Source organism: Aulonocara sp. 'chitande type north' Nkhata Bay, linkage group LG17 (genome assembly GCF_057382095.1).
Source record: "Aulonocara sp. 'chitande type north' Nkhata Bay isolate Kocher_YH1m ecotype deep benthic linkage group LG17, A_spYH_male_GT1.1, whole genome shotgun sequence".
Lineage (NCBI taxonomy): Eukaryota > Metazoa > Chordata > Actinopteri > Cichliformes > Cichlidae > Aulonocara > Aulonocara sp. 'chitande type north' Nkhata Bay.
In genome coordinates, this window is record NC_141360.1 from 39,734,871 (window position 1) to 39,752,771 (window position 17,901).

The following is a 17,901-nucleotide window of genomic DNA, read 5'->3' on the forward strand; positions in this document are numbered from 1 at the left end:
TAATATGCTATGTTGGTACCAAAGTGAAGTAAATATCCACAACACCAGAGTTTTTATAGTTTCTGTTTTCAAATGACTGTTTTTAGTATTTCTTGCTCAAAAGTGTTTGGTTTAATTAGTTTAGTTTAATTTGTAAATACTTTATGTCAAAAGTCAGCACAAATTACAATAAAAATACAGAACTTTTTGAAAGTAGTTACACTGTTGTTGGCATTAAGAGTCTCAGTAAATACATTCATCAATCCCTCATCAGACCAGCTCATAATGTTTTTTTTTTACCAATATTACAAATACTGAAAATGGAAATATTTCTCCCATGTTTTTATTTTTTATTTTTCTGTTTTCCAAGGTCACATAATCGTTTTTAGATTTTATTTCAATTTTTAGTTAACTACAGGGTTTTGTTTTTACATCTAGTTTTAATTTTGTATTTAGTTTTAGCTAACTATAATAACCGTGCCCCACAGCATTACACCCCCACCACCAGCCAGAACTGCGGATACAAGACACGATGGATGCACATGGATGGATCCATGCTGTAGGCCATCTACAGTTCCATATGTGTTGTGTTTAGAGATGCTGTTCTGCATATCTTGGTTGTACAAATTTCCCTTTCAAGCACATCTCAAGGATGCTGTTGCAGTGCAGTGTTTTTAATTTTCTATCATCAAGTTGCAGTATACAAACCAAAGGTTCTGTTTGGTTTTGCTCTTTATTTGCAAAAGAAAAACACAAAGTCCAACTCTAGCAAATCTGTGTATATTTTTAAAAAACCTCAACTTATCTGTTAACAGCATGTTAAGGATACATTTTCTCACATACACACACAGTTGAATAGTATCATAGATGGTTCACATAAATTATTTTACTTATACTGGCTCTAACATTAAGTATACAACATATTTCTGTATTAGTAAACTGTGTACATGACTAAAGATGATATCCGATCTCGGACAGCTAGATAAAGATGTCCACTGTCCCCTCTTCTGCTTTTTCTCGTTCTGTAAAGAGGCGGTGTGTATTATGGTTAATGTACATAGCCTCTGAGAGTGTATGACATTGGGAGAGCATGGCATCTTTTTACCTAATGCAGCATTGATGGATCCAGCCTCTTCATCTCCCTCTGGACCCAATCATCGTCTGGATTGGCACACACAGGTTTGGACTTCTTTTTCATCTGAAACCTACATATGTGAGTATCATTATTTAAAGTTCTCAAGCTTATTTTAGAAGCTCACACACTTCATTAAATGTCGATCATGCACTTCCTAAATTGGGTTTTTCTTTTTCCGTCAGTCTGTGCTTATTAATTATGCTGGAATTTGACAGTGCAGGAAAACAAAACCAGTCAGAAGTGAAGGATCTTACACTGTATACTCACAAAACAGCTGTCATGTTGCAGACAGTGTTCGGTTCCTGCATAGTGTAACCGACGATGTTTCTCTTCTTTTTTATGTCGTTAACATAGCCGAGGCAGCACTTGCCATACGAGCCTGGAGAGAAAGTTAGAGAGTAACGGAGAAATAAACCACCCCGCTTGGAAATGTTGTGGACAGTGCTGTCCAGTATTATTCCCACATCCCCTCACTAAAAAAAACAACAGGTGTTCAGAAACAAAGACAAAGGAATGAGGCTTCAGGAACTGTGGTTAACCCAAGATGTGGCATAAAAAACCCCACCAAAAGATGGGTGCATATTTTTAGTCAGATTTTTAGAAGATACTGTGAAGAGCTGCATGGTTACATTTCTGTGAATTCTGTTAAAAGTAGATATTTAAGTGGAAATGTCACAGTTGAGTTCTGCATCCAGTCCATTCTGTTTGACTTACCTTGTGCCAGACTCAGGTACGTGCAGATGAAGAGAAGAATGAAAACAAAAGCATGAAACTTCATCGCTGCTGCTGTTGTTCTTGTTGTTTTGCTCATTGCACAGAAACACTAAGAGATTAAATAAAAGAGCAAAGTCAAACAGAAAGGTGGAGGCAGAATAAATCACACCCACTGCTTTACAGATGTTGGGCAAATATACAGTTTTTTCCAAAGCAAATCCCTCCCTCTGTGCTCTTTCATAAGAGCACAGAGGGAGGCATTTGTTCTCATTTCTTTAGTTCAATCTAAAAAACATCCCAAAGGTGCCCTCAACAAATTTGATTCAAGCTACAACGACTACAGCAGATACAAAGTAACTGAAGGTCACGTCATTAAGAAATCAGAGAAAACATCCGTCAATGATTTGGCACAGGAACCAGGATGTGTATATTAATGAGACCAATAGTGTGATACTGAGTTCAGTATGTAGCCCACTATATTGTGCTAAATAAATCATTTTTTGGGAAATCAAAAAATATGTTAAATATTGTACTATACTAAATGAAAAATGATCACCTGTGAATAAAAATATACACAAAATGTATAATTTGTGTTGATCATCATGTCTGGTTCTGAAGAATCAACATGCTGGTTTAAAGCTTATAAAAATTGCACAAACTCTTTTTGCCTCAGCTGCTGCGTTTCCATTTTTATTTGTAAATTTTTCACTACATCACTGCATCCATTTTCCATTTTCCAAGCAGAATGTAAAGAAATGAGGGGTGGTTCTACACTGTCGCACAGACCATATGGGAAATGTGAACATGTTTAATTGCTGTGAAATTGTTGGCTCATGTGAACCATCTAGTGTTCTCTTAATTACTTAAAAAAATCCTGAACAATACACACTTTTTTACTGACACTAATGATAAAAATATTTAATGTTTAATATTTTTGTTTCAAATTTCATTATCAGTTATACCAGTGTTCCCAGTTCACAGGAAAATCTGACAACGTTGTTAAACAGGGTCAGAAAAATAAAAATAAACATTTTACTTAAGTCCTTAAATTTAAATAATTATATATAAACATTGCATTTGGGGGGTTAAGACAGTTATTTACATATTAGATATTATATATTTTGACTTACCTTGTGCCAGACTCAGGTACGTGCAGATTTTATTTTTATTTGAATTTTATTTTATTTGTATTCTTTCACTTATTGTTGCATTTGTGTTGTTGCTGCCTGTGTTTGAGTAATTTCTGTAACTGTGAGACACCTGCTGCTGCCGATCTTGGCCAGGTCTCCCTTGAAAAAGAGGTTTTTAATCTCAATGGGATCTTCCTGGTTAAATAAAGGTTAATAAAATAATAATAAAAATAAATAATCTTATAATTGCTGTATACACTACAAAGCCATCACCTTATGTTATCTAACAGGTGAAGAGTTATTGAGCTAGAACAGATTCCTATTTTGTAACAAATATGTGACAGAATACAAAGAAATAAACTTCAAAAGAAAAATAAAAACAAAGAAATGCTATCGTTGTTATGTGTCGCTTGTTTCTAGCCTGGAAACAGAGAAAACGTACTTTTAACAGTGTTTTTAGGCTGTGATTGTAACTCTTGTTTTTCTTTCTCCGTTGCTGCAGTCGGTCTCTGTCTCATTGGTCCAGTTCTCATAGCAGACAAAGCCGGTCATTGACCCAGAGCCACAGATCAAGAGCACAGCTGTAGCACAGTCCCAGCCAGACGTGGGCTGTGTTGGTGTTCTTGGCTGCCTCCTTCACCAGTTCCTGCTGTTCCAGGTTTGTGATGGAGACCAGGTCAAACATGCACTCTGCATTATTTTAAGGCCTCATGCTATTATTTTTCTTTCTTTAATCAAAGGTTTTTGTTTCTCTTTGTATGTTGTTTTTTTTAAATAAAAAATTGTTACTTGCTCAGGATAAGTATTACTATAAATCTTGTATCTTTGTCAGATTATGGAAAGTTTATATAAGCATACAAATGCTGTGGTATATTTTACTCTACAGTACGTATCGCTTTTAAACTTATTTAGGAATAAAGCATTCTACAGTTTGAAAAATAAAAAACAGCTTCTAACACATTAGCTTTGAGGACCAAATGTTGCCTTGGTCCCTGATGTATCCCACCCACTAACAGGCTCTGTGATGAAGAGATAATCAGTGTAATTCACCTTACATGTCCGGGGTCATAATTTTATGCCTGATCAACTTAAATGATTGTTATGTGTCATCTGTTTCTAGTATTGGCACATTTTTAACCCATGGCTGCTACACTGCTTTTAAAACCAGTCACAGAGAACAGATGAAGTTAAACTTCTCTCCATCATCTTTCTTGAACCATTTATGTTCTCCTCCTGTCTCCATGGCTACAGCCAGGTTGCAATGTCCAGTGTCTGTCTCATTGGCCCAGTTCTGATAGCAGGCAAGCTGGTCATTGACCCAGAACCACAGATCGAGAGCGCAGCTGTAGCGCAGTCCCAGCCAGACATACGGAGTGGTGGCATTCTTGGCTTTCTCCTTCACCAATTCTTGCTGTTCACTGCTTGTGATGGAGACCAGGCCATCATGGTGCTTTCTGCAGTAAATTAAGGCGTCGTCCCAATTTTTGCTTTCATTGATCAGGATCCATTTTTCTGTCATGAAAGAACACATGATGTTCGTTTATAAGAACAGAAGAAAACTCCATAGTAGTTTGTGTTATTTAGCTTGATGATGAAACTTATACCAGCGTTCCTCATGTACACTTCTTTCAGTGAGAATAAGAAAGATTTAAAAATTATTTTAACATTTATTCCTTCAGTAAGAAAACTGACAGAAACCAGATGTAAAAGCTGAATCTTTGCAAATCTCACCATCATAGCAGAAGAAAGGTTTTGTGTTGTTACAATCATCAGCGCTCCATTTTCCTTCTTTGTTTAATGCAATCATCGCACACTTCCTGGTGCCGCTGTCAGTTTTAGACAGCTCTACAGGCAACTCATGCACACTTTCCCAGTGTCTGTAAGAAGAATTACTCCCATCTGACCACCTCCAGGTGTCTCTGAACAGGCCGATCCATGATGGTGGTTTACGAGATAATTTACTGACTGCTTCCTTTAACTGTTCTGCTCCACTGGCCAGGTCTGTGTGGTGCTGTCTGCAGTAGCTCTGAGCCTCACGCCACTTTTTTTTTGTGTCAATCAAATGGAGTGATTTGTTTTGTTCTGTGGAATAAAGAGAAAAAAGTGTCACAAGAAATGCAAATTTTTTGATCTCAGACAATAGTTTTTTTTCATGAAAACTGGAAAATATTAACCTGGAATACTGAAAATTGTGATCCTTTCATTGTGCTGTATTGTAACAATAAGATCAATAATTAATGACTAGCTCAATAATTCATACTGCATGTCGAAACAACCCACTAACAAAAAATGCGACTTAAAAAAGAGTCCAAAGCTGAAGTATGATTGTAAAAGTACTTTCATGTTTTACTCTCTGTAGCAACGTTAGGGGAATACCCACTGCTGTGACATCATGCTCAGGATGTCTTTGCTCTGTGTGGCAGAGAAACAGTTCTCTGAAGTTTTATTCTTTCCCAGTTAAATTTACACAATTTATTTCCTTTCCTTTTCATAGTCTTTTATTTTAGGTCACGAGCAGTTGTCTAAGCATTTCACTGCATATCGTACTGTGTATGACTGTGTATGTGACAAATAAAATTTGAATTTGAATTTTATGTTATTTTGTGTAATACCATTTGGCACCACAAGATGGTGCAGTAAATCAATGAAACATACAGTCTGCTCTGCTCTAAAAAAAAAAAAAGCAGTGCTTCTTTTCATATTCATTAGAGGTGAATTATATTTAAATATGAACAGTTATTTAATTAATTAATTAATGATTGCCTTATTCTCACCATTATAGCAGACAAAAGCGTGATTGTTAGAACAGCCAACATCCACCAGCCCATCAGGGCTTTTAATCCGTCCACAGTTCTCAAGATGTTCAGGTTTATCATTAGGTTCCCCTACTTTCCATTTCATCTCTTTATCATGGAACTCCACTCCTGGCAGAGACCAGTGCCACATCCTGTTTTCTCTTCCTGAGATGCTGTACAGCCCAATTCAGGTGTTTGCTTGATTCTCTGTAGAATCTATATACAGAGTCTCCCTATATGTCACGTCAGGCACTGTGGCCAGGTCTTTATATCCTTCTCTACAGTAGCTCTGAGCTTCGTCCCATGTTTTAGGCTCTTTAATAAAATAGTACTTATAGCGCTGGCATGAAAACAAGGAACACTGACCTAAAAAGAAAAAAACAAATATACACCTTCATAAATGTATAAACGTAATGATGTCAGAGAAGTTGTTAAGAAAGTTAAATCAGGAGGGAAGACATCACATAAAGAAAGCAACACATGCCTAAAACGAGTAGTTTCAGTGCTTTTAGTGATTACACAGTAACAGTGCACTAATCTGAAGTGAATTATTTTGTAGTTTTTCCAGTAAAATGATCTACTTACCCATTAGAATGAGCAGAAAAGGTCTCCAGTGCATCTTTGCTCTGTTTGATAGACCCAGTATTTCAGTGTGTGGTTAGTTTTTTTAAAATTGTTGTTGTTTTTAGAAGTGGAGAAAAGACAATTGTCAAAGTTAATATGGTTTCACTGCTTTGTCTAAGAAAGCTCAATAGAAGGACGGATAGCAATAACAAAGGAGGGAAATGTGCAGATGATAAAAATGCAACTAAACAAGGAAAATAAACAAGAAGCTGAGACTTTTTGTTTTGTTTTGCAATTTCACAGCTTGGAACAGCCGTTTTAACACAAACTGTTTTACTGCAGGACTATTTTATCACTGCCTTATATTGCTATTTTTGTTTCTGTCATTATAGCCACCCCCTGTGACAGCAAACAAGAATAAAACATGGGCTCTACATTTAATATGTGAAAATACATTAATATCAATCTCTAAAGAAATACATTTTAACCTCTATTCTGAGCCAATAATGTCAAATTACACTACAAAGTTTCTACTTACGTCAGGTTGTTCCTCTGTCCCTGCTTCACTCTGATCTGTTCTTATTCTGGGTCATTGAATGAAACATTCAGCTCTAACAAGAGGATTCTGTATTATGTATTTGAACATTCAAAACAGAAGTCAGTCATTCACAATCTAATCTAGATGAAGCCATGGAAAACAGGAAAGACGACAGGCCGATCTTAAATTCAAAACCGGACCAGGAAATGTGCAGCTATTGCACATTTAAAAAACAAAAACATTTCAATAAATTCAAATTATCTGTCAACATAATGCCTTTCATCCACTTTGAAGGTGAGATTCATATCATATGGTTATTTATAGCTACTCTAAAGATGCAGCATTTGACATCTGCTTTCTATCAGTGTACTTTATGAAGATGAACTGAAACTTTTACTCCCACGAATCCCTTTTTTCCTATTTAAAAAGCACACACAGCTGGTGGATGTCAGCCACGTGAGCCAGTGATAATACTCAAGTGTGTGACTATCTGTGATGTGTCAAATTCTAGTAGATTTATATCAAAGTTTGCAGTGATCAGTAAATCTAATTGTGGTGGAGGTGTGGTCCCTGGATCAACTGCAGGGGACGGGTGGTGCCAGGGAGGTTGGTGGGTCAGGTGGGGATGATTTATGATGAGGTTTTCCCCCTTTTCAGTGATGTCACAGACCGGAGATGGAGGGGGAGGGTGCAGCTGACTGCAGAACTGGCTGCCGTGGGTGCTGAGAGTGAAAGTGTCCCTGAGCGATTAATAAACCCATAAAGGTGAACACAGGGTGCTGGCTCCTTTACAGTTGTTTACAAATCATTTTTATAGCAAATGAAAAAGAAACCAAGTGTTTGTTCCATCACTTACCTTGAATAAGAGGGACAGGAGACCAGCCACAAAGGCTGGCACATCCCACATCGATGGAGACAACACTGAATGTCACACCGCTCAGAGAAAAACACTGAAACATGACTGTAGAAAAATGTGGTCCACACCGAATAGTCATTAAAAATATACGAACAGAATTATATTAAGGTTTGTAACTTCATCATGCACATATTGTTATTAGACTTTGTTGGTTCTCGCTGGATGAAACTGGATGCAAAGAAGATTAAAATCTCGTAGTGACTGGTTGGGTCGCTGCAGTTTTTCATGTTGGTCTGCAAACACAAAGTGTCACAAGGAAAAACACTCATTCTTATCAATGTTATATAGATCAATATTTAAGTATAATTTCCCAATAATACACATCTTATGTGTAGTGAGGTGTTTTATACTAGTGTGGTCATCCTGTAATAAATATATAACAGTGTTCAAAGAAGTAAACGGAGAATAAACACAAAAGAAAAGTTATTGTTTGTAGCCTGGACGATGCAACAATATTGTATTTTTCCAGACTTGCTAGAAATATAAGGTCTATCACCGGTAAGCCTGTCAGAAAGAATAGATGAAGTTTAACTCTTCATCTGTTTTCTTGGACCACTCGTCTTCTCCTACTTGCTTCTACAGACATGTCAAACTGTCCAGTCTCTGTCTCATTGGTCCAGTTATCATAGCAGAGAAGCTGATCACTGACCCAGAACCAGAGATCAAGAGCACAGCTGTAGCACAGTCCCAGCCAGATGTGTTGGTGTTCTTGGCTGCCTCCTTCACCAGTTCCTGCTGTTCCATGTTCATGATGGAGACCAGGTCAAAGGTGCACTCTGCAGTAATTTCAGGCCTCATCCCGTTATTTGCTTTCTTTGATCGGGATCAACATTTCTGCCATGAGTAAACACAGATGTTTGGTTGAATCTGAGGACATCGGGCTTCAGTAAGAACGACATTAAAATGTGAGGCGAAACAAAACAGGGCACAAAAAAACAAACAGAAGAAAAAGTACGAGTTAGGCTTTACGTTTTGACTTTAACATTTTCCCCGTATCATCTTTACTTTTCTTACTTTACTTCATTGCTTTGCTTTCTTCATTTCAATATGGCATCTTACTTAAAATTCTAAAATTAATTAAGTAAGAATGCTGACAAAGACCTTATTTAGAAATCTCACCATCATAGCAAAAGAAAGGTTTTGTGTTGTTACAATCATCAGCGCTCCATTTTCCTTCTTTGTTTAATGCAGTCATTGCACATTTCGTAGTGCCACTGTCAGTTTTAGACAGCTCTTCTTCAACTCGTGCACACTTTCCCAGTGTCTGTAAGAACAGTCACTCCCACTTGACCGCCTCTGGGTGTTTTTGAATGATAACTAATAAGTAAAAAGTTATATCAAAACTAAGAGAGTGAAAATGGTGAGTGAAGAGAAAATACTCAAGTAAAACCCTCAGCAGCTTAAACCTGTTGCAGTGTAGCTGGAAGCAGCTCATGTTTGCATAGTAAGCTAACAATTAATAAGACGATGTCAGAGGAATTGGTGCACAAATTATCATCACTCACAGATCAGTGCTGTCGCTCTCTATACACAGTTCACGCGATTGCAAAGTGAAAGCAAAAAAACAAGCGCAAATTCAAACACGATTTCAATATGTCACATATTGACAGTGGCTCACCGATGCCAATGATATAATTACCCAGCTACATTTCCGAAAGAATGCAAAAGCATTGACATATATTTTTCCTTCCTATAATAGCCTGACGGGCAGGGCAGAGATAGATTTTGGTACCCCGACTGAAAAAATCGCTAGCCCCGGGACGTCGGGCTAGCGATATTGCGAGCCCTGTATCTGATTGAGGAATCACTCATCTTTGGAAAAGAGAGTTTATTACAGAGAAATGTCTCTTTCCAAAATAAAAGCTATACTATCCGCTTCTTCTGGGCTATATTCTCAGCAGCATATTAAACAGCTGTCTAAATGACTCGGCTAAAGTTAGTAGCATGCTTGTTGTTTTTGTCTTTGCACTAGGATGATGTCGGCGTAAATGTGCAGTCATATTCGTTGTGTTCCCACTAGTGCTTTCAGGTTAATCTTGTTGAAATGACGTTAACGCCACAACACGGCAAATCTCCGTTAACGAGCTACCGCCGATCGCCCCGTGCATGGGGCTAGACGGCCAACACGTTAACGAGCTAACTGCGCTAACACACTAGCTCCCACCCATGTAATTGAGCATTGCATGGCACATCCAACATACTGTTTTACTTTAGTCCATGACTCGCTTACCTTCAGCGTCATACGTCACATGAAAACCAAAATAATTCCAAACGCCAGATCTGAATGAGGGTGGGGGAGGTCCATGTTGCAAGGAGAGCTTAACTTCTGTCTCGCTAGCTTGCCCTGCGCTCTTCCTTCCGACGATGCTGTCTGTGTTGAGCGCTCAGTGAATCTGCGTTCGACTACTCCGCCTAGGCTGCACTGTCGACCCTAGGCGGAGCAGTCGAACGCAGATTCACTGAGCGCTCAACACAGACAGCATCGTCAGAAGGAAAGTTGATAAAATAAATTACAAATGTTGTATTGTTCGATACATATGCGTACCGAACCGAAAGCACTGTATCGAACGGTTCAATATCGATAAGAATATCGTTGCACCCCTAATATATATATATATATATATATATATATATATATATATATATATATATATATATATATATATATATATATATATATATATATATATATATATGTGTGTGTGTGTGTGTGTGTGTGTGTGTGTGTTCCTTTGTCCCAGATCAAGGAACACTAAATTTCAAAATAAATAAATTGTCACGGTCCGGGGCAGCGGCCGTGTGAAGAGTGGAAAGGAGGACTCAGATGCAGCACTTACTCAGATGTGAAGGTGATTTATTGACAATACTGAACATAAAGTGGAGATGGCAAACAGAACTAAGGATGAACTAAACTGGGAGAAACTACACAAAGGGAGTGGCAAACCTGAACATGAAGGGAGAACAGCAGGGAGAGCACGCAGGGGATTCACGGAGAAATGCAGAGTACGCAGGGTAACACAGAGGATGAACACAGACGACGCGACGAGGAGCAGAGGAAAACACACACTATAAGTACACAAAGAGACACTGGGAAATCACACACAGGTGGGAGACACAGCTGGACCTGATTAACCTGACGAGACAGGGGAACACTAACACCAGGGACCAATAGAGGGAGCACAAACCAAAAACCCAGTATCTAAAATCCCAAAACACAAACCATCCCAAAACAGCCCAAGAATAATAAAGAGAATAATAACAATAAGGAACACAAACACAAAGTCACTGAGTCATGGCCGCAGGAACATGACAGTACCCCCCCCTCAAGGGCTGGCCCCTGACAGCCACAGAAACACACCACCAGACCCGGGCGGGCGGCAGGGGGCCCAGGACGGAGGGACCGGGCCATGACCAAAACGAAGACCCCAGAGTCCCAAACAAACGTTCACAAAACTCACAGGGGAGCAGAGTCCGAAGCACAGTTCAGGCGGCCGGCCACGAAGAAGGCCGTGGCGGCGCGTAAAGAGTTCGGGAGGCCGTCCACGAAGAAGGCCGTGACGGAGCGCAAAAAGTTCAGGGGGCCGACCGTGCGGAAGGCAACGGCGGCCAGTCAGGCGACGGCGCCCGGCCAGTAGCCTAGCCAGCGGTCTAGAAAACGGCCGTTTAGCTCCAGACCCAAACGAGGCTGGGCCAGGCGAGGCTGAAGGCACGGAAGCCGGGGCCGCAGCGGGCGAAGATGCTGAAGACGCTGCTGCAGGCGATGGTGCGGATGCTGAAGACGCTGCTGCAGGCGATGGTGCGGATGCTGCAGACACGAAGGCTGGACCAGACGAAGATGCAGACACGAAGGCTGGACCAGACGAGGATGCAGACACGAAGGCTGGACCAGACGAAGATGCAGACACGAAGGCTGGACCAGACGAGGATGCAGACACGAAGGCTGGACCAGGCGATGCTGAAGCCGGACCAGGCGAGGCTGAAGCTGGAGATGAAACCGGGCCAGGCGTGGATGAAACCGGGCCAGGCGTGGATGAAACCGGGCCAGGCGTGGATGAAACCGGGCCAGGCGAGGATGAAGCCGGACCAGGCGATGAAGAAGCTGTAGCTGAAGCCGGGCCGGGCGAGGACGAAGCTGTAGCTGAAGCTGGGCCAGGCGAAGCTGACGCTGTAGCTGAAGCTGGGCCAGGTGAGGATGAAGCTGGACCAGAATCAGGCGAGGATGAAGCCGGGCCAGGCGATGATGAAGCTGTAGCTGAAGCTGGGCCAGGTGAGGATGAAGCTGGACCAGAATCAGGCGAGGCTGAAGCCGAGGCTGAGGCGTGGCAGTAGCAGGTAATTGTGTCCGTAGGGAGGCTAACGGTTGAGCTGCAGACCTGAAAGCTTGTGGCTGGACACAGAACTGAGCTGGAGAATGGCGATACAGTCCTGGCTCGGAGGGAGCGGCAGAGACAGAGTCTGTCGGTTTTCCAGAGGGTTTGTACATGCCCACTTGCGAAGGATCTGTTACCACGAAGGTAGGTAAGCGACCCGTACAGTCTCCCATCCCGCTCTGAATAGCCCCAGAAAACAAAGTCCCGGAATCTGGGGAAGCCAATGCATCCCGCTCACTCACCGCCTCGGGCTGCTCGAAAGTAAATGCAGACGGGGGGTGAAGTCCAAGGTCCAAAAGGAGAAACTCCCGCTCCCACGAACAGAGCGAGTCCAGAAGCCATGGGAGACCAGTCACCAGACGCTGTAGCCGCCTCTCTATAGCGCGCTGGGACGTGCCACCCGGGCTTTCCAGCCACAGGTCGATCAGCTCCTGTGTGGCATCGATGAGCGTCTCCCGTAGCTCCCTGGACGGATTAAGCGCTGCTGGGTCCATCTTGTGGTCGCGTCGTACTGTCACGGTCCGGGGCAGCGGCCGTGTGAAGAGTGGAAAGGAGGACTCAGATGCAGCACTTACTCAGATGTGAAGGTGATTTATTGACAATACTGAACATAAAGTGGAGATGGCAAACAGAACTAAGGATGAACTAAACTGGGAGAAACTACACAAAGGGAGTGGCAAACCTGAACATGAAGGGAGAACAGCAGGGAGAGCACGCAGGGGATTCACGGAGAAATGCAGAGTACGCAGGGTAACACAGAGGATGAACACAGACGACGCGACGAGGAGCAGAGGAAAACACACACTATAAGTACACAAAGAGACACTGGGAAATCACACACAGGTGGGAGACACAGCTGGACCTGATTAACCTGACGAGACAGGGGAACACTAACACCAGGGACCAATAGAGGGAGCACAAACCCAAAACCCAGTATCTAAAATCCCAAAACACAAACCATCCCAAAACAGCCCAAGAATAATAAAGAGAATAATAACAATAAGGAACACAAACACAAAGTCACTGAGTCATGGCCGCAGGACCATGACATAAATACATGAATGAATAAAGAAACTGTTGATTCTCTACTTGAATTACAAAGCTGACGCTGCTTTTGATATGACAGCTAAATGTCTTTATTCAAACTATCAGACCCCTAAAAAAATCTGGAAAAATTTAACGTACCTGTGTACGTTAACAGTCACATCTAAGTCACCTGAGACTAGAACATGATCATGACTATTATCAGCAGTTTCCATTTGTTTTTTTAAGAAACACAACAACAATAAAAGGAAACTTTGTTTTAAAGTAAATTTATATGTGTATGTTTTTTGACATTTATCTTCAACAGACATATAGATGTTGCATTTGTTTGTATGTTTAAAATGAACTTGAACGCACTTAAAACACAAAGAGAAAAGTTCATTAAAAATATAGAGGAACTTCTGGGCATGATCTTTTGATTTCCTTTTGTCATGGTCCGGGTGAGCACGGGGTTTTTCCACTCCGCTGGGTTTTACCTTCAGGCAGAGACTCCAATCAGCTTCCACACCTGGTTCCAATCAAGTCACCTGCATATAAGACCAGCATTCACAACAGACCTCTGCCAGATCTTCTGCTAACCCATGACCCACCTGGCAGTCACGTTTCCCGAACTACTCTCATCTCCGCCTGGACGCTGGTTCTGTCATCTGGTTTCTTCCTCTCCACCATCGGACTACACCTGCCTGCCTCCCTGCCAAGTCCCTCACTCCACGCATATTCTGGATCCTCTCTGGACACTCCTCACCCGGAACCCCCTGGACACCCCTTCCTCGCATGACACTTTAAACCTGCAACGCGTAAGCCCTAACCTCCATAGCCTAATCCTGCAGCTGTGATTCACTGGACTGCCACTGACTACTTGTCTCTTCTCATTATAGTGACTGCGTACCTCCATCCAAGCCGCTGCCCCTTTTTTCCATCCGTGAAGTCCAGCACCTAGCCATAGCACTCAGTTTCATGTTCACAGTTTGGCCTCACAGTTCATAGCATTTCATAATTCATAGCATTCATAGTCTCCTGTTGTGTAATTTCACTAGACACTTGTAAATAAAGCACTGTGTTCACGCCCATTTGCCTCCCTCTGTGTCTGCATTTGAGTCCACACCCACAGCCGGGCCCTCTCGGCCGTAACACCTTTCTCTGTTTCTATAGTTTCAGGTTTTGCAGCATTTTTGTGTCAAGCCAATGGCAACTCTAAGCCACTCCCATTACAAGGTACATCCTTTCCTATATTCCTTATCACAGGTGCACACAGGGAGTCCAGCAAGACCAGGTAAGACCTTCCACTTTTCTACAATGAATTTTACATCATCTATCGTTTAGTGTGATTCCTTTATGGTTCACGGTGTAATACTGGATGTATAACGCTGTAGGAGATGTGATGACAGAGGGAATAAAATGTAAGTAAATTTATGTAAATTGATACATTCTTAGAAAGAGATGAGTGTTTTTTTTCCTGTTTATTATTGACTCTCTGTATTGGTAACTGTTTATCTGCAAAGGTGAATTATATGCAGGGCTGCAGACTGTAAGCTGTCTTGTGTAGAGGTCAGGTTATATTGAACTGTACTCTCAACCTCGTGACTGTTTAAAATGAACTTGGATGTTTTAGGAAAGTCAGTGTTTTACCTCGTGGTGTTTCTGGTGTTTTTCTGTCTGACCCTGTTGCGTTTTTAAAGCTCAATCTTAGTCTTTGGAATCAAGGATGTATAAATCAGATTTAACTGAAGAATTACAGACAATGCACTTTTCATTTCATTTCTCCGAGCCTATAGTTTCAGTTTGTTTGTGTTTATTCAACCATAAAAAGATGCTGCTTCTAATCGAAGGAACTATGTAATTTTCTGAGGTAGAAAGCTTTTTTTTTAACATGTATATATATTTGAATTGTAGCCAACATACAGTACAGTGTTCTTCTTTCTATTTTTCGTAGTTAATCTTAGCGATCGCTGGAACAAATATTTTAAGAATTTAAGGTTTCTGATGAACAAGCTTCGCTACAAGGTGCTCCAGAATCTAATCTGATCATCTACTGCCTAGATGTCCTACACAACAGACGGTTCTTTCTGCAGATGCATTTCTTTAACTTTGGTTTACCCGCTCCTCTACTTTCACAGAGCAATCCTATAGCATCTTGGCACATAATGGCAGAGAAACCCTTGACAGACTGGGACAGTGGTCTTTGTGACTGCTTTGAGGATGCACATACTTGTAAGAAGCCAGTTAAAGTTGATTGACTCATAAATTGTATTTGTGTTTTCAGGACTACAGGTTTTTTTCTCATTTGTATCGTCTTCATCTTTTGAGACTTGTTACCACTTTATTGACGTGTTTCTGTGTTTTTCAGGTTGCTATGGATTCTGGTGCGGCCCCTGCCTCGCCTGCACCGTTTCAGGAAGATTTGGAGAGAACTACTGTCTCCCTTTATGTGACATACTTGGTTCTGCTGCATTAGCAGCCTGTGGGATACCCCTCTGTGTTCCACCAGCAGTTTTGTCTGTAAGGGCTGCCATGCGAAACAGATATGGCATCAAGGTATAAAGCGCAAGACGATGACATACTCTGAACTAAAAGTGGAAAGAAAAAGCAAAGTAATGCTTGTATTCTCTTTCTGCAGGGCTCTCTCTGTAAGGACATTGCAGTTTCCTGTTTCTGTGCCTTATGCTCCTGGTGTCAGATGCATCGTGAGTTAAAGCATCGCAAGAAAACCCCGACTGTAATCACTATAGAGAACAACACTGTTTACAACATGCAGCCTGTTCCAGTTGCCCAGCTACCAGCGGTGATGGTGTCTGCACAACCACCCACAGCTGGTTTTGTTGCTTAACCCAGGAGGTGTTATGTACTCACAGTGGCACTGCTCTGAGTTAGCTTTAATGTATTTATCAGTGAAATCAGAGCCTCTAATAATTTTTAATTGAATTGTATGATCAATTATTTGTATTATTTTCCTAATAATCCTCAATATTTTTTCCTTTAACAGTTATATTTTGAGAAATGATGATGATAGTGAGAGTTGGTGATTCACTATAGTTCTGAGATTCATTTGGTAAAAAATAGTAAAATGACGAAATCAGATACAAAGATGAAACCAAAGTTTCAGGGCTCATTTTTGTAGCCAACTATGGCAAAAGTCCATCATAAAACTTTTCTTTCAGACTTTATACTGATGTTTGATGTCATGCAGTCTGTCCAAATTATTTCCATTTAAACAAAGACAAGAGCTCAGAGTTCCTGCTACAACAATAAATAAATAAATAAATACAGGTTAGCAGAACACAAAAGACTGAATCTGGAAAAAGAACGAAAAAGCATCAAACTAACCCTGCTACAAAATAGAGCACATTTCATTCATAATGTTGTAAATCCAAGCCCATTATGTATTCATGATTTGAATCCTGGGTTATGCGAAATCCCAGAAATAAACCTTAGACAAAGTGAATCTGTGAACTAAGGTGTAGGTCTATTAGGTTATGTTGTGGTGATCCTCGGGTTGAGGGATGGGTGTTCATACTGGAGTGCAAAATTAAAACCAATGGAAGATGGACAAGAAAAGTTCAAAGCCATCAGGTCCTCAGTTTAGAAAAAAGAGAAAAGAAGAGGAGGAGAAATGAGCAAAAGATGCAGGTAAGCAAGTGTGTCATTGGATAACGGCAGCTCATCCTGAAATAATCAGAATCAGAATACTTTATTAATCCCTAAGGAAATTATGAGGGTTACATTTGATCCAAGAAGAAAAATAGAACTAAAAATAGTAACAGTAACAGACCAACTCCAAACAATACATTGTCTTACAGATTTTACACGTTTAGGAAATAGCACTAATATATACAGATCACTCAATTATAAATATCAAGAATGAACAGAAGTGATTATAAATAAATATCAAGAAAATTGACAAGAACATTACAGAGTAGAAAAGAGTGTGTGTAAAATGGCTGTAACTATTGCAGTGTTTACAGTGTATTTCACTAGCAGGGACCACATCCTTGGTAACAATGGGGATGAGGAAGTGTGAATAGTGCTGCGGTTTGGGGAAGGCCTTGAAGGGGACTGGCAACGGCTCTCGGGCCGGGCAGATCCCCATGTACTAACGAGAAATAAATAGAGGAAAGAAAGAGAGGAGAGGAGAAGAGAAGAGAGGAAAGAAAAGGGGGGGCAGGGTGGGGCATGAAAATGAAAACAGAAGGTATTGGAGAAGGGGGGGGTTTATAGCCTGAGGCCGGAGGGGGCCTGAGGCCGGAGGGGGCGTGAAGTGGTCCCGCTCCTGAAATTCAGATGATATCTCCACTAGATGGAGGAGTTGTAGAGTGAGATGGCCACAGGCAGGAATGATTTCCTGTGTCGTTGCCAGAGGGGGTGTTCGCCCAGGGCACCAAACAGGCTAGGACCGCCACTGGGTAAGGGTTAGGGTTAGGCATTCATTTTTCATGGTTAGGGTTAGGGTAAGGGGGTAGGGAAAGCATTATGTCAATTATATGTCCCCACAAGATATGAATACCCAACGTGTGTGTGCGTGCGTGTTTTCGTGATGATTCTTAGTATCTATTAAATATTAAAAAGATGTTAACTGTCAGTCACCTCACCCCGGTCTGTGAATGCTGCTGGTTGAAGAGTAGCAATATTGATCCCTAGTCTGAAATTACTCTAAATTTATTTTTATCAATAAACAACCCTTTAGGAAATGTCCTGCAGGTCTATAAAACACTTGTCTGT

The 17,901-nt window shown here is 41.0% G+C and overlaps 3 protein-coding genes across 6 annotated transcripts; 1 reads left to right on the forward strand and 2 right to left on the reverse strand.

Moving 5' to 3' along the window:
- Window positions 1–637: 637 nt before the first annotated feature.
- Window positions 638–1,988, reverse strand: LOC147310597 (C-C motif chemokine 20-like). The gene is made up of 4 exons (XM_086268834.1): window positions 1,829–1,988; window positions 1,382–1,493; window positions 1,085–1,184; window positions 638–1,001 (listed from the first exon to the last, which is right to left on the reverse strand). Exons 1-3 carry the CDS (start codon window positions 1,923–1,925, stop codon window positions 1,085–1,087), a joined length of 309 nt encoding a protein of 102 aa, XP_086124960.1. The 5' UTR covers window positions 1,926–1,988; the 3' UTR covers window positions 638–1,001.
- Window positions 1,989–2,802: 814 nt separating this feature from the next.
- Window positions 2,803–6,906, reverse strand: LOC147310598 (putative C-type lectin domain family 20 member A). 2 transcript variants are annotated; one of them, XM_086269278.1, is made up of 5 exons: window positions 6,856–6,906; window positions 6,339–6,379; window positions 5,733–6,119; window positions 4,690–5,040; window positions 2,803–4,470 (listed from the first exon to the last, which is right to left on the reverse strand). In XM_086269278.1, the coding sequence occupies exons 3-5, from the start codon at window positions 5,902–5,904 to the stop codon at window positions 4,127–4,129; spliced, it is 867 nt and encodes a 288-aa protein (XP_086125404.1). In that variant the 5' UTR covers window positions 5,905–6,119; window positions 6,339–6,379; window positions 6,856–6,906; the 3' UTR covers window positions 2,803–4,126. The 2 variants fall into 2 exon arrangements, with proteins under 2 accessions (XP_086125404.1, XP_086125405.1); XM_086269279.1 differs by lacking the exons at window positions 6,339–6,379; window positions 6,856–6,906 and having other exon boundaries at window positions 5,733–6,140.
- Window positions 6,907–14,441: 7,535 nt separating this feature from the next.
- On the forward strand, window positions 14,442–16,611 carry LOC147310599 (cornifelin-like). 3 transcript variants are annotated; one of them, XM_086269175.1, is made up of 4 exons: window positions 14,442–14,458; window positions 15,303–15,396; window positions 15,533–15,720; window positions 15,803–16,611. In XM_086269175.1, exons 2-4 carry the CDS (start codon window positions 15,330–15,332, stop codon window positions 16,010–16,012), a joined length of 465 nt encoding a protein of 154 aa, XP_086125301.1. In that variant the 5' UTR covers window positions 14,442–14,458; window positions 15,303–15,329; the 3' UTR covers window positions 16,013–16,611. The 3 variants fall into 3 exon arrangements, with proteins under 3 accessions (XP_086125301.1, XP_086125300.1, XP_086125299.1); XM_086269174.1 differs by having other exon boundaries at window positions 14,458–14,585; XM_086269173.1 differs by lacking the exon at window positions 14,442–14,458 and having other exon boundaries at window positions 14,602–15,396.
- Window positions 16,612–17,901: the final 1,290 nt, after the last annotated feature.

Excerpts from the sequence above, each read along its gene's own strand:
- LOC147310597 (XM_086268834.1), bottom strand. The coding sequence starts at position 1,925 with ATGAGCAAAACAACAAGAACAACAGCAGCAGCGATGAAGTTTCATGCT. Across the intron at positions 1,494-1,828 it reads GTACCTGAGTCTGGCACAAG|GCTCGTATGGCAAGTGCTGC; the intron begins GTAAGTCAAACA and ends CTTTCTCTCCAG. Across the intron at positions 1,185-1,381 it reads TGCAACATGACAGCTGTTTT|GTTTCAGATGAAAAAGAAGT; the intron begins GTGAGTATACAG and ends TCACATATGTAG.
- LOC147310598 (XM_086269278.1), bottom strand. The coding sequence starts at position 5,904 with ATGTGGCACTGGTCTCTGCCAGGAGTGGAGTTCCATGATAAAGAGATG. Across the intron at positions 5,041-5,732 it reads CGCTTTTGTCTGCTATAATG|AACAAAACAAATCACTCCAT; the intron begins GTGAGAATAAGG and ends TTTATTCCACAG. Across the intron at positions 4,471-4,689 it reads ACCTTTCTTCTGCTATGATG|AAAAATGGATCCTGATCAAT; the intron begins GTGAGATTTGCA and ends CTTTCATGACAG.
- LOC147310599 (XM_086269173.1), top strand. The coding sequence starts at position 15,258 with ATGCATTTCTTTAACTTTGGTTTACCCGCTCCTCTACTTTCACAGAGC. Across the intron at positions 15,397-15,532 it reads CTTTGAGGATGCACATACTT|GTTGCTATGGATTCTGGTGC; the intron begins GTAAGAAGCCAG and ends TGTGTTTTTCAG. Across the intron at positions 15,721-15,802 it reads GAAACAGATATGGCATCAAG|GGCTCTCTCTGTAAGGACAT; the intron begins GTATAAAGCGCA and ends CTCTTTCTGCAG.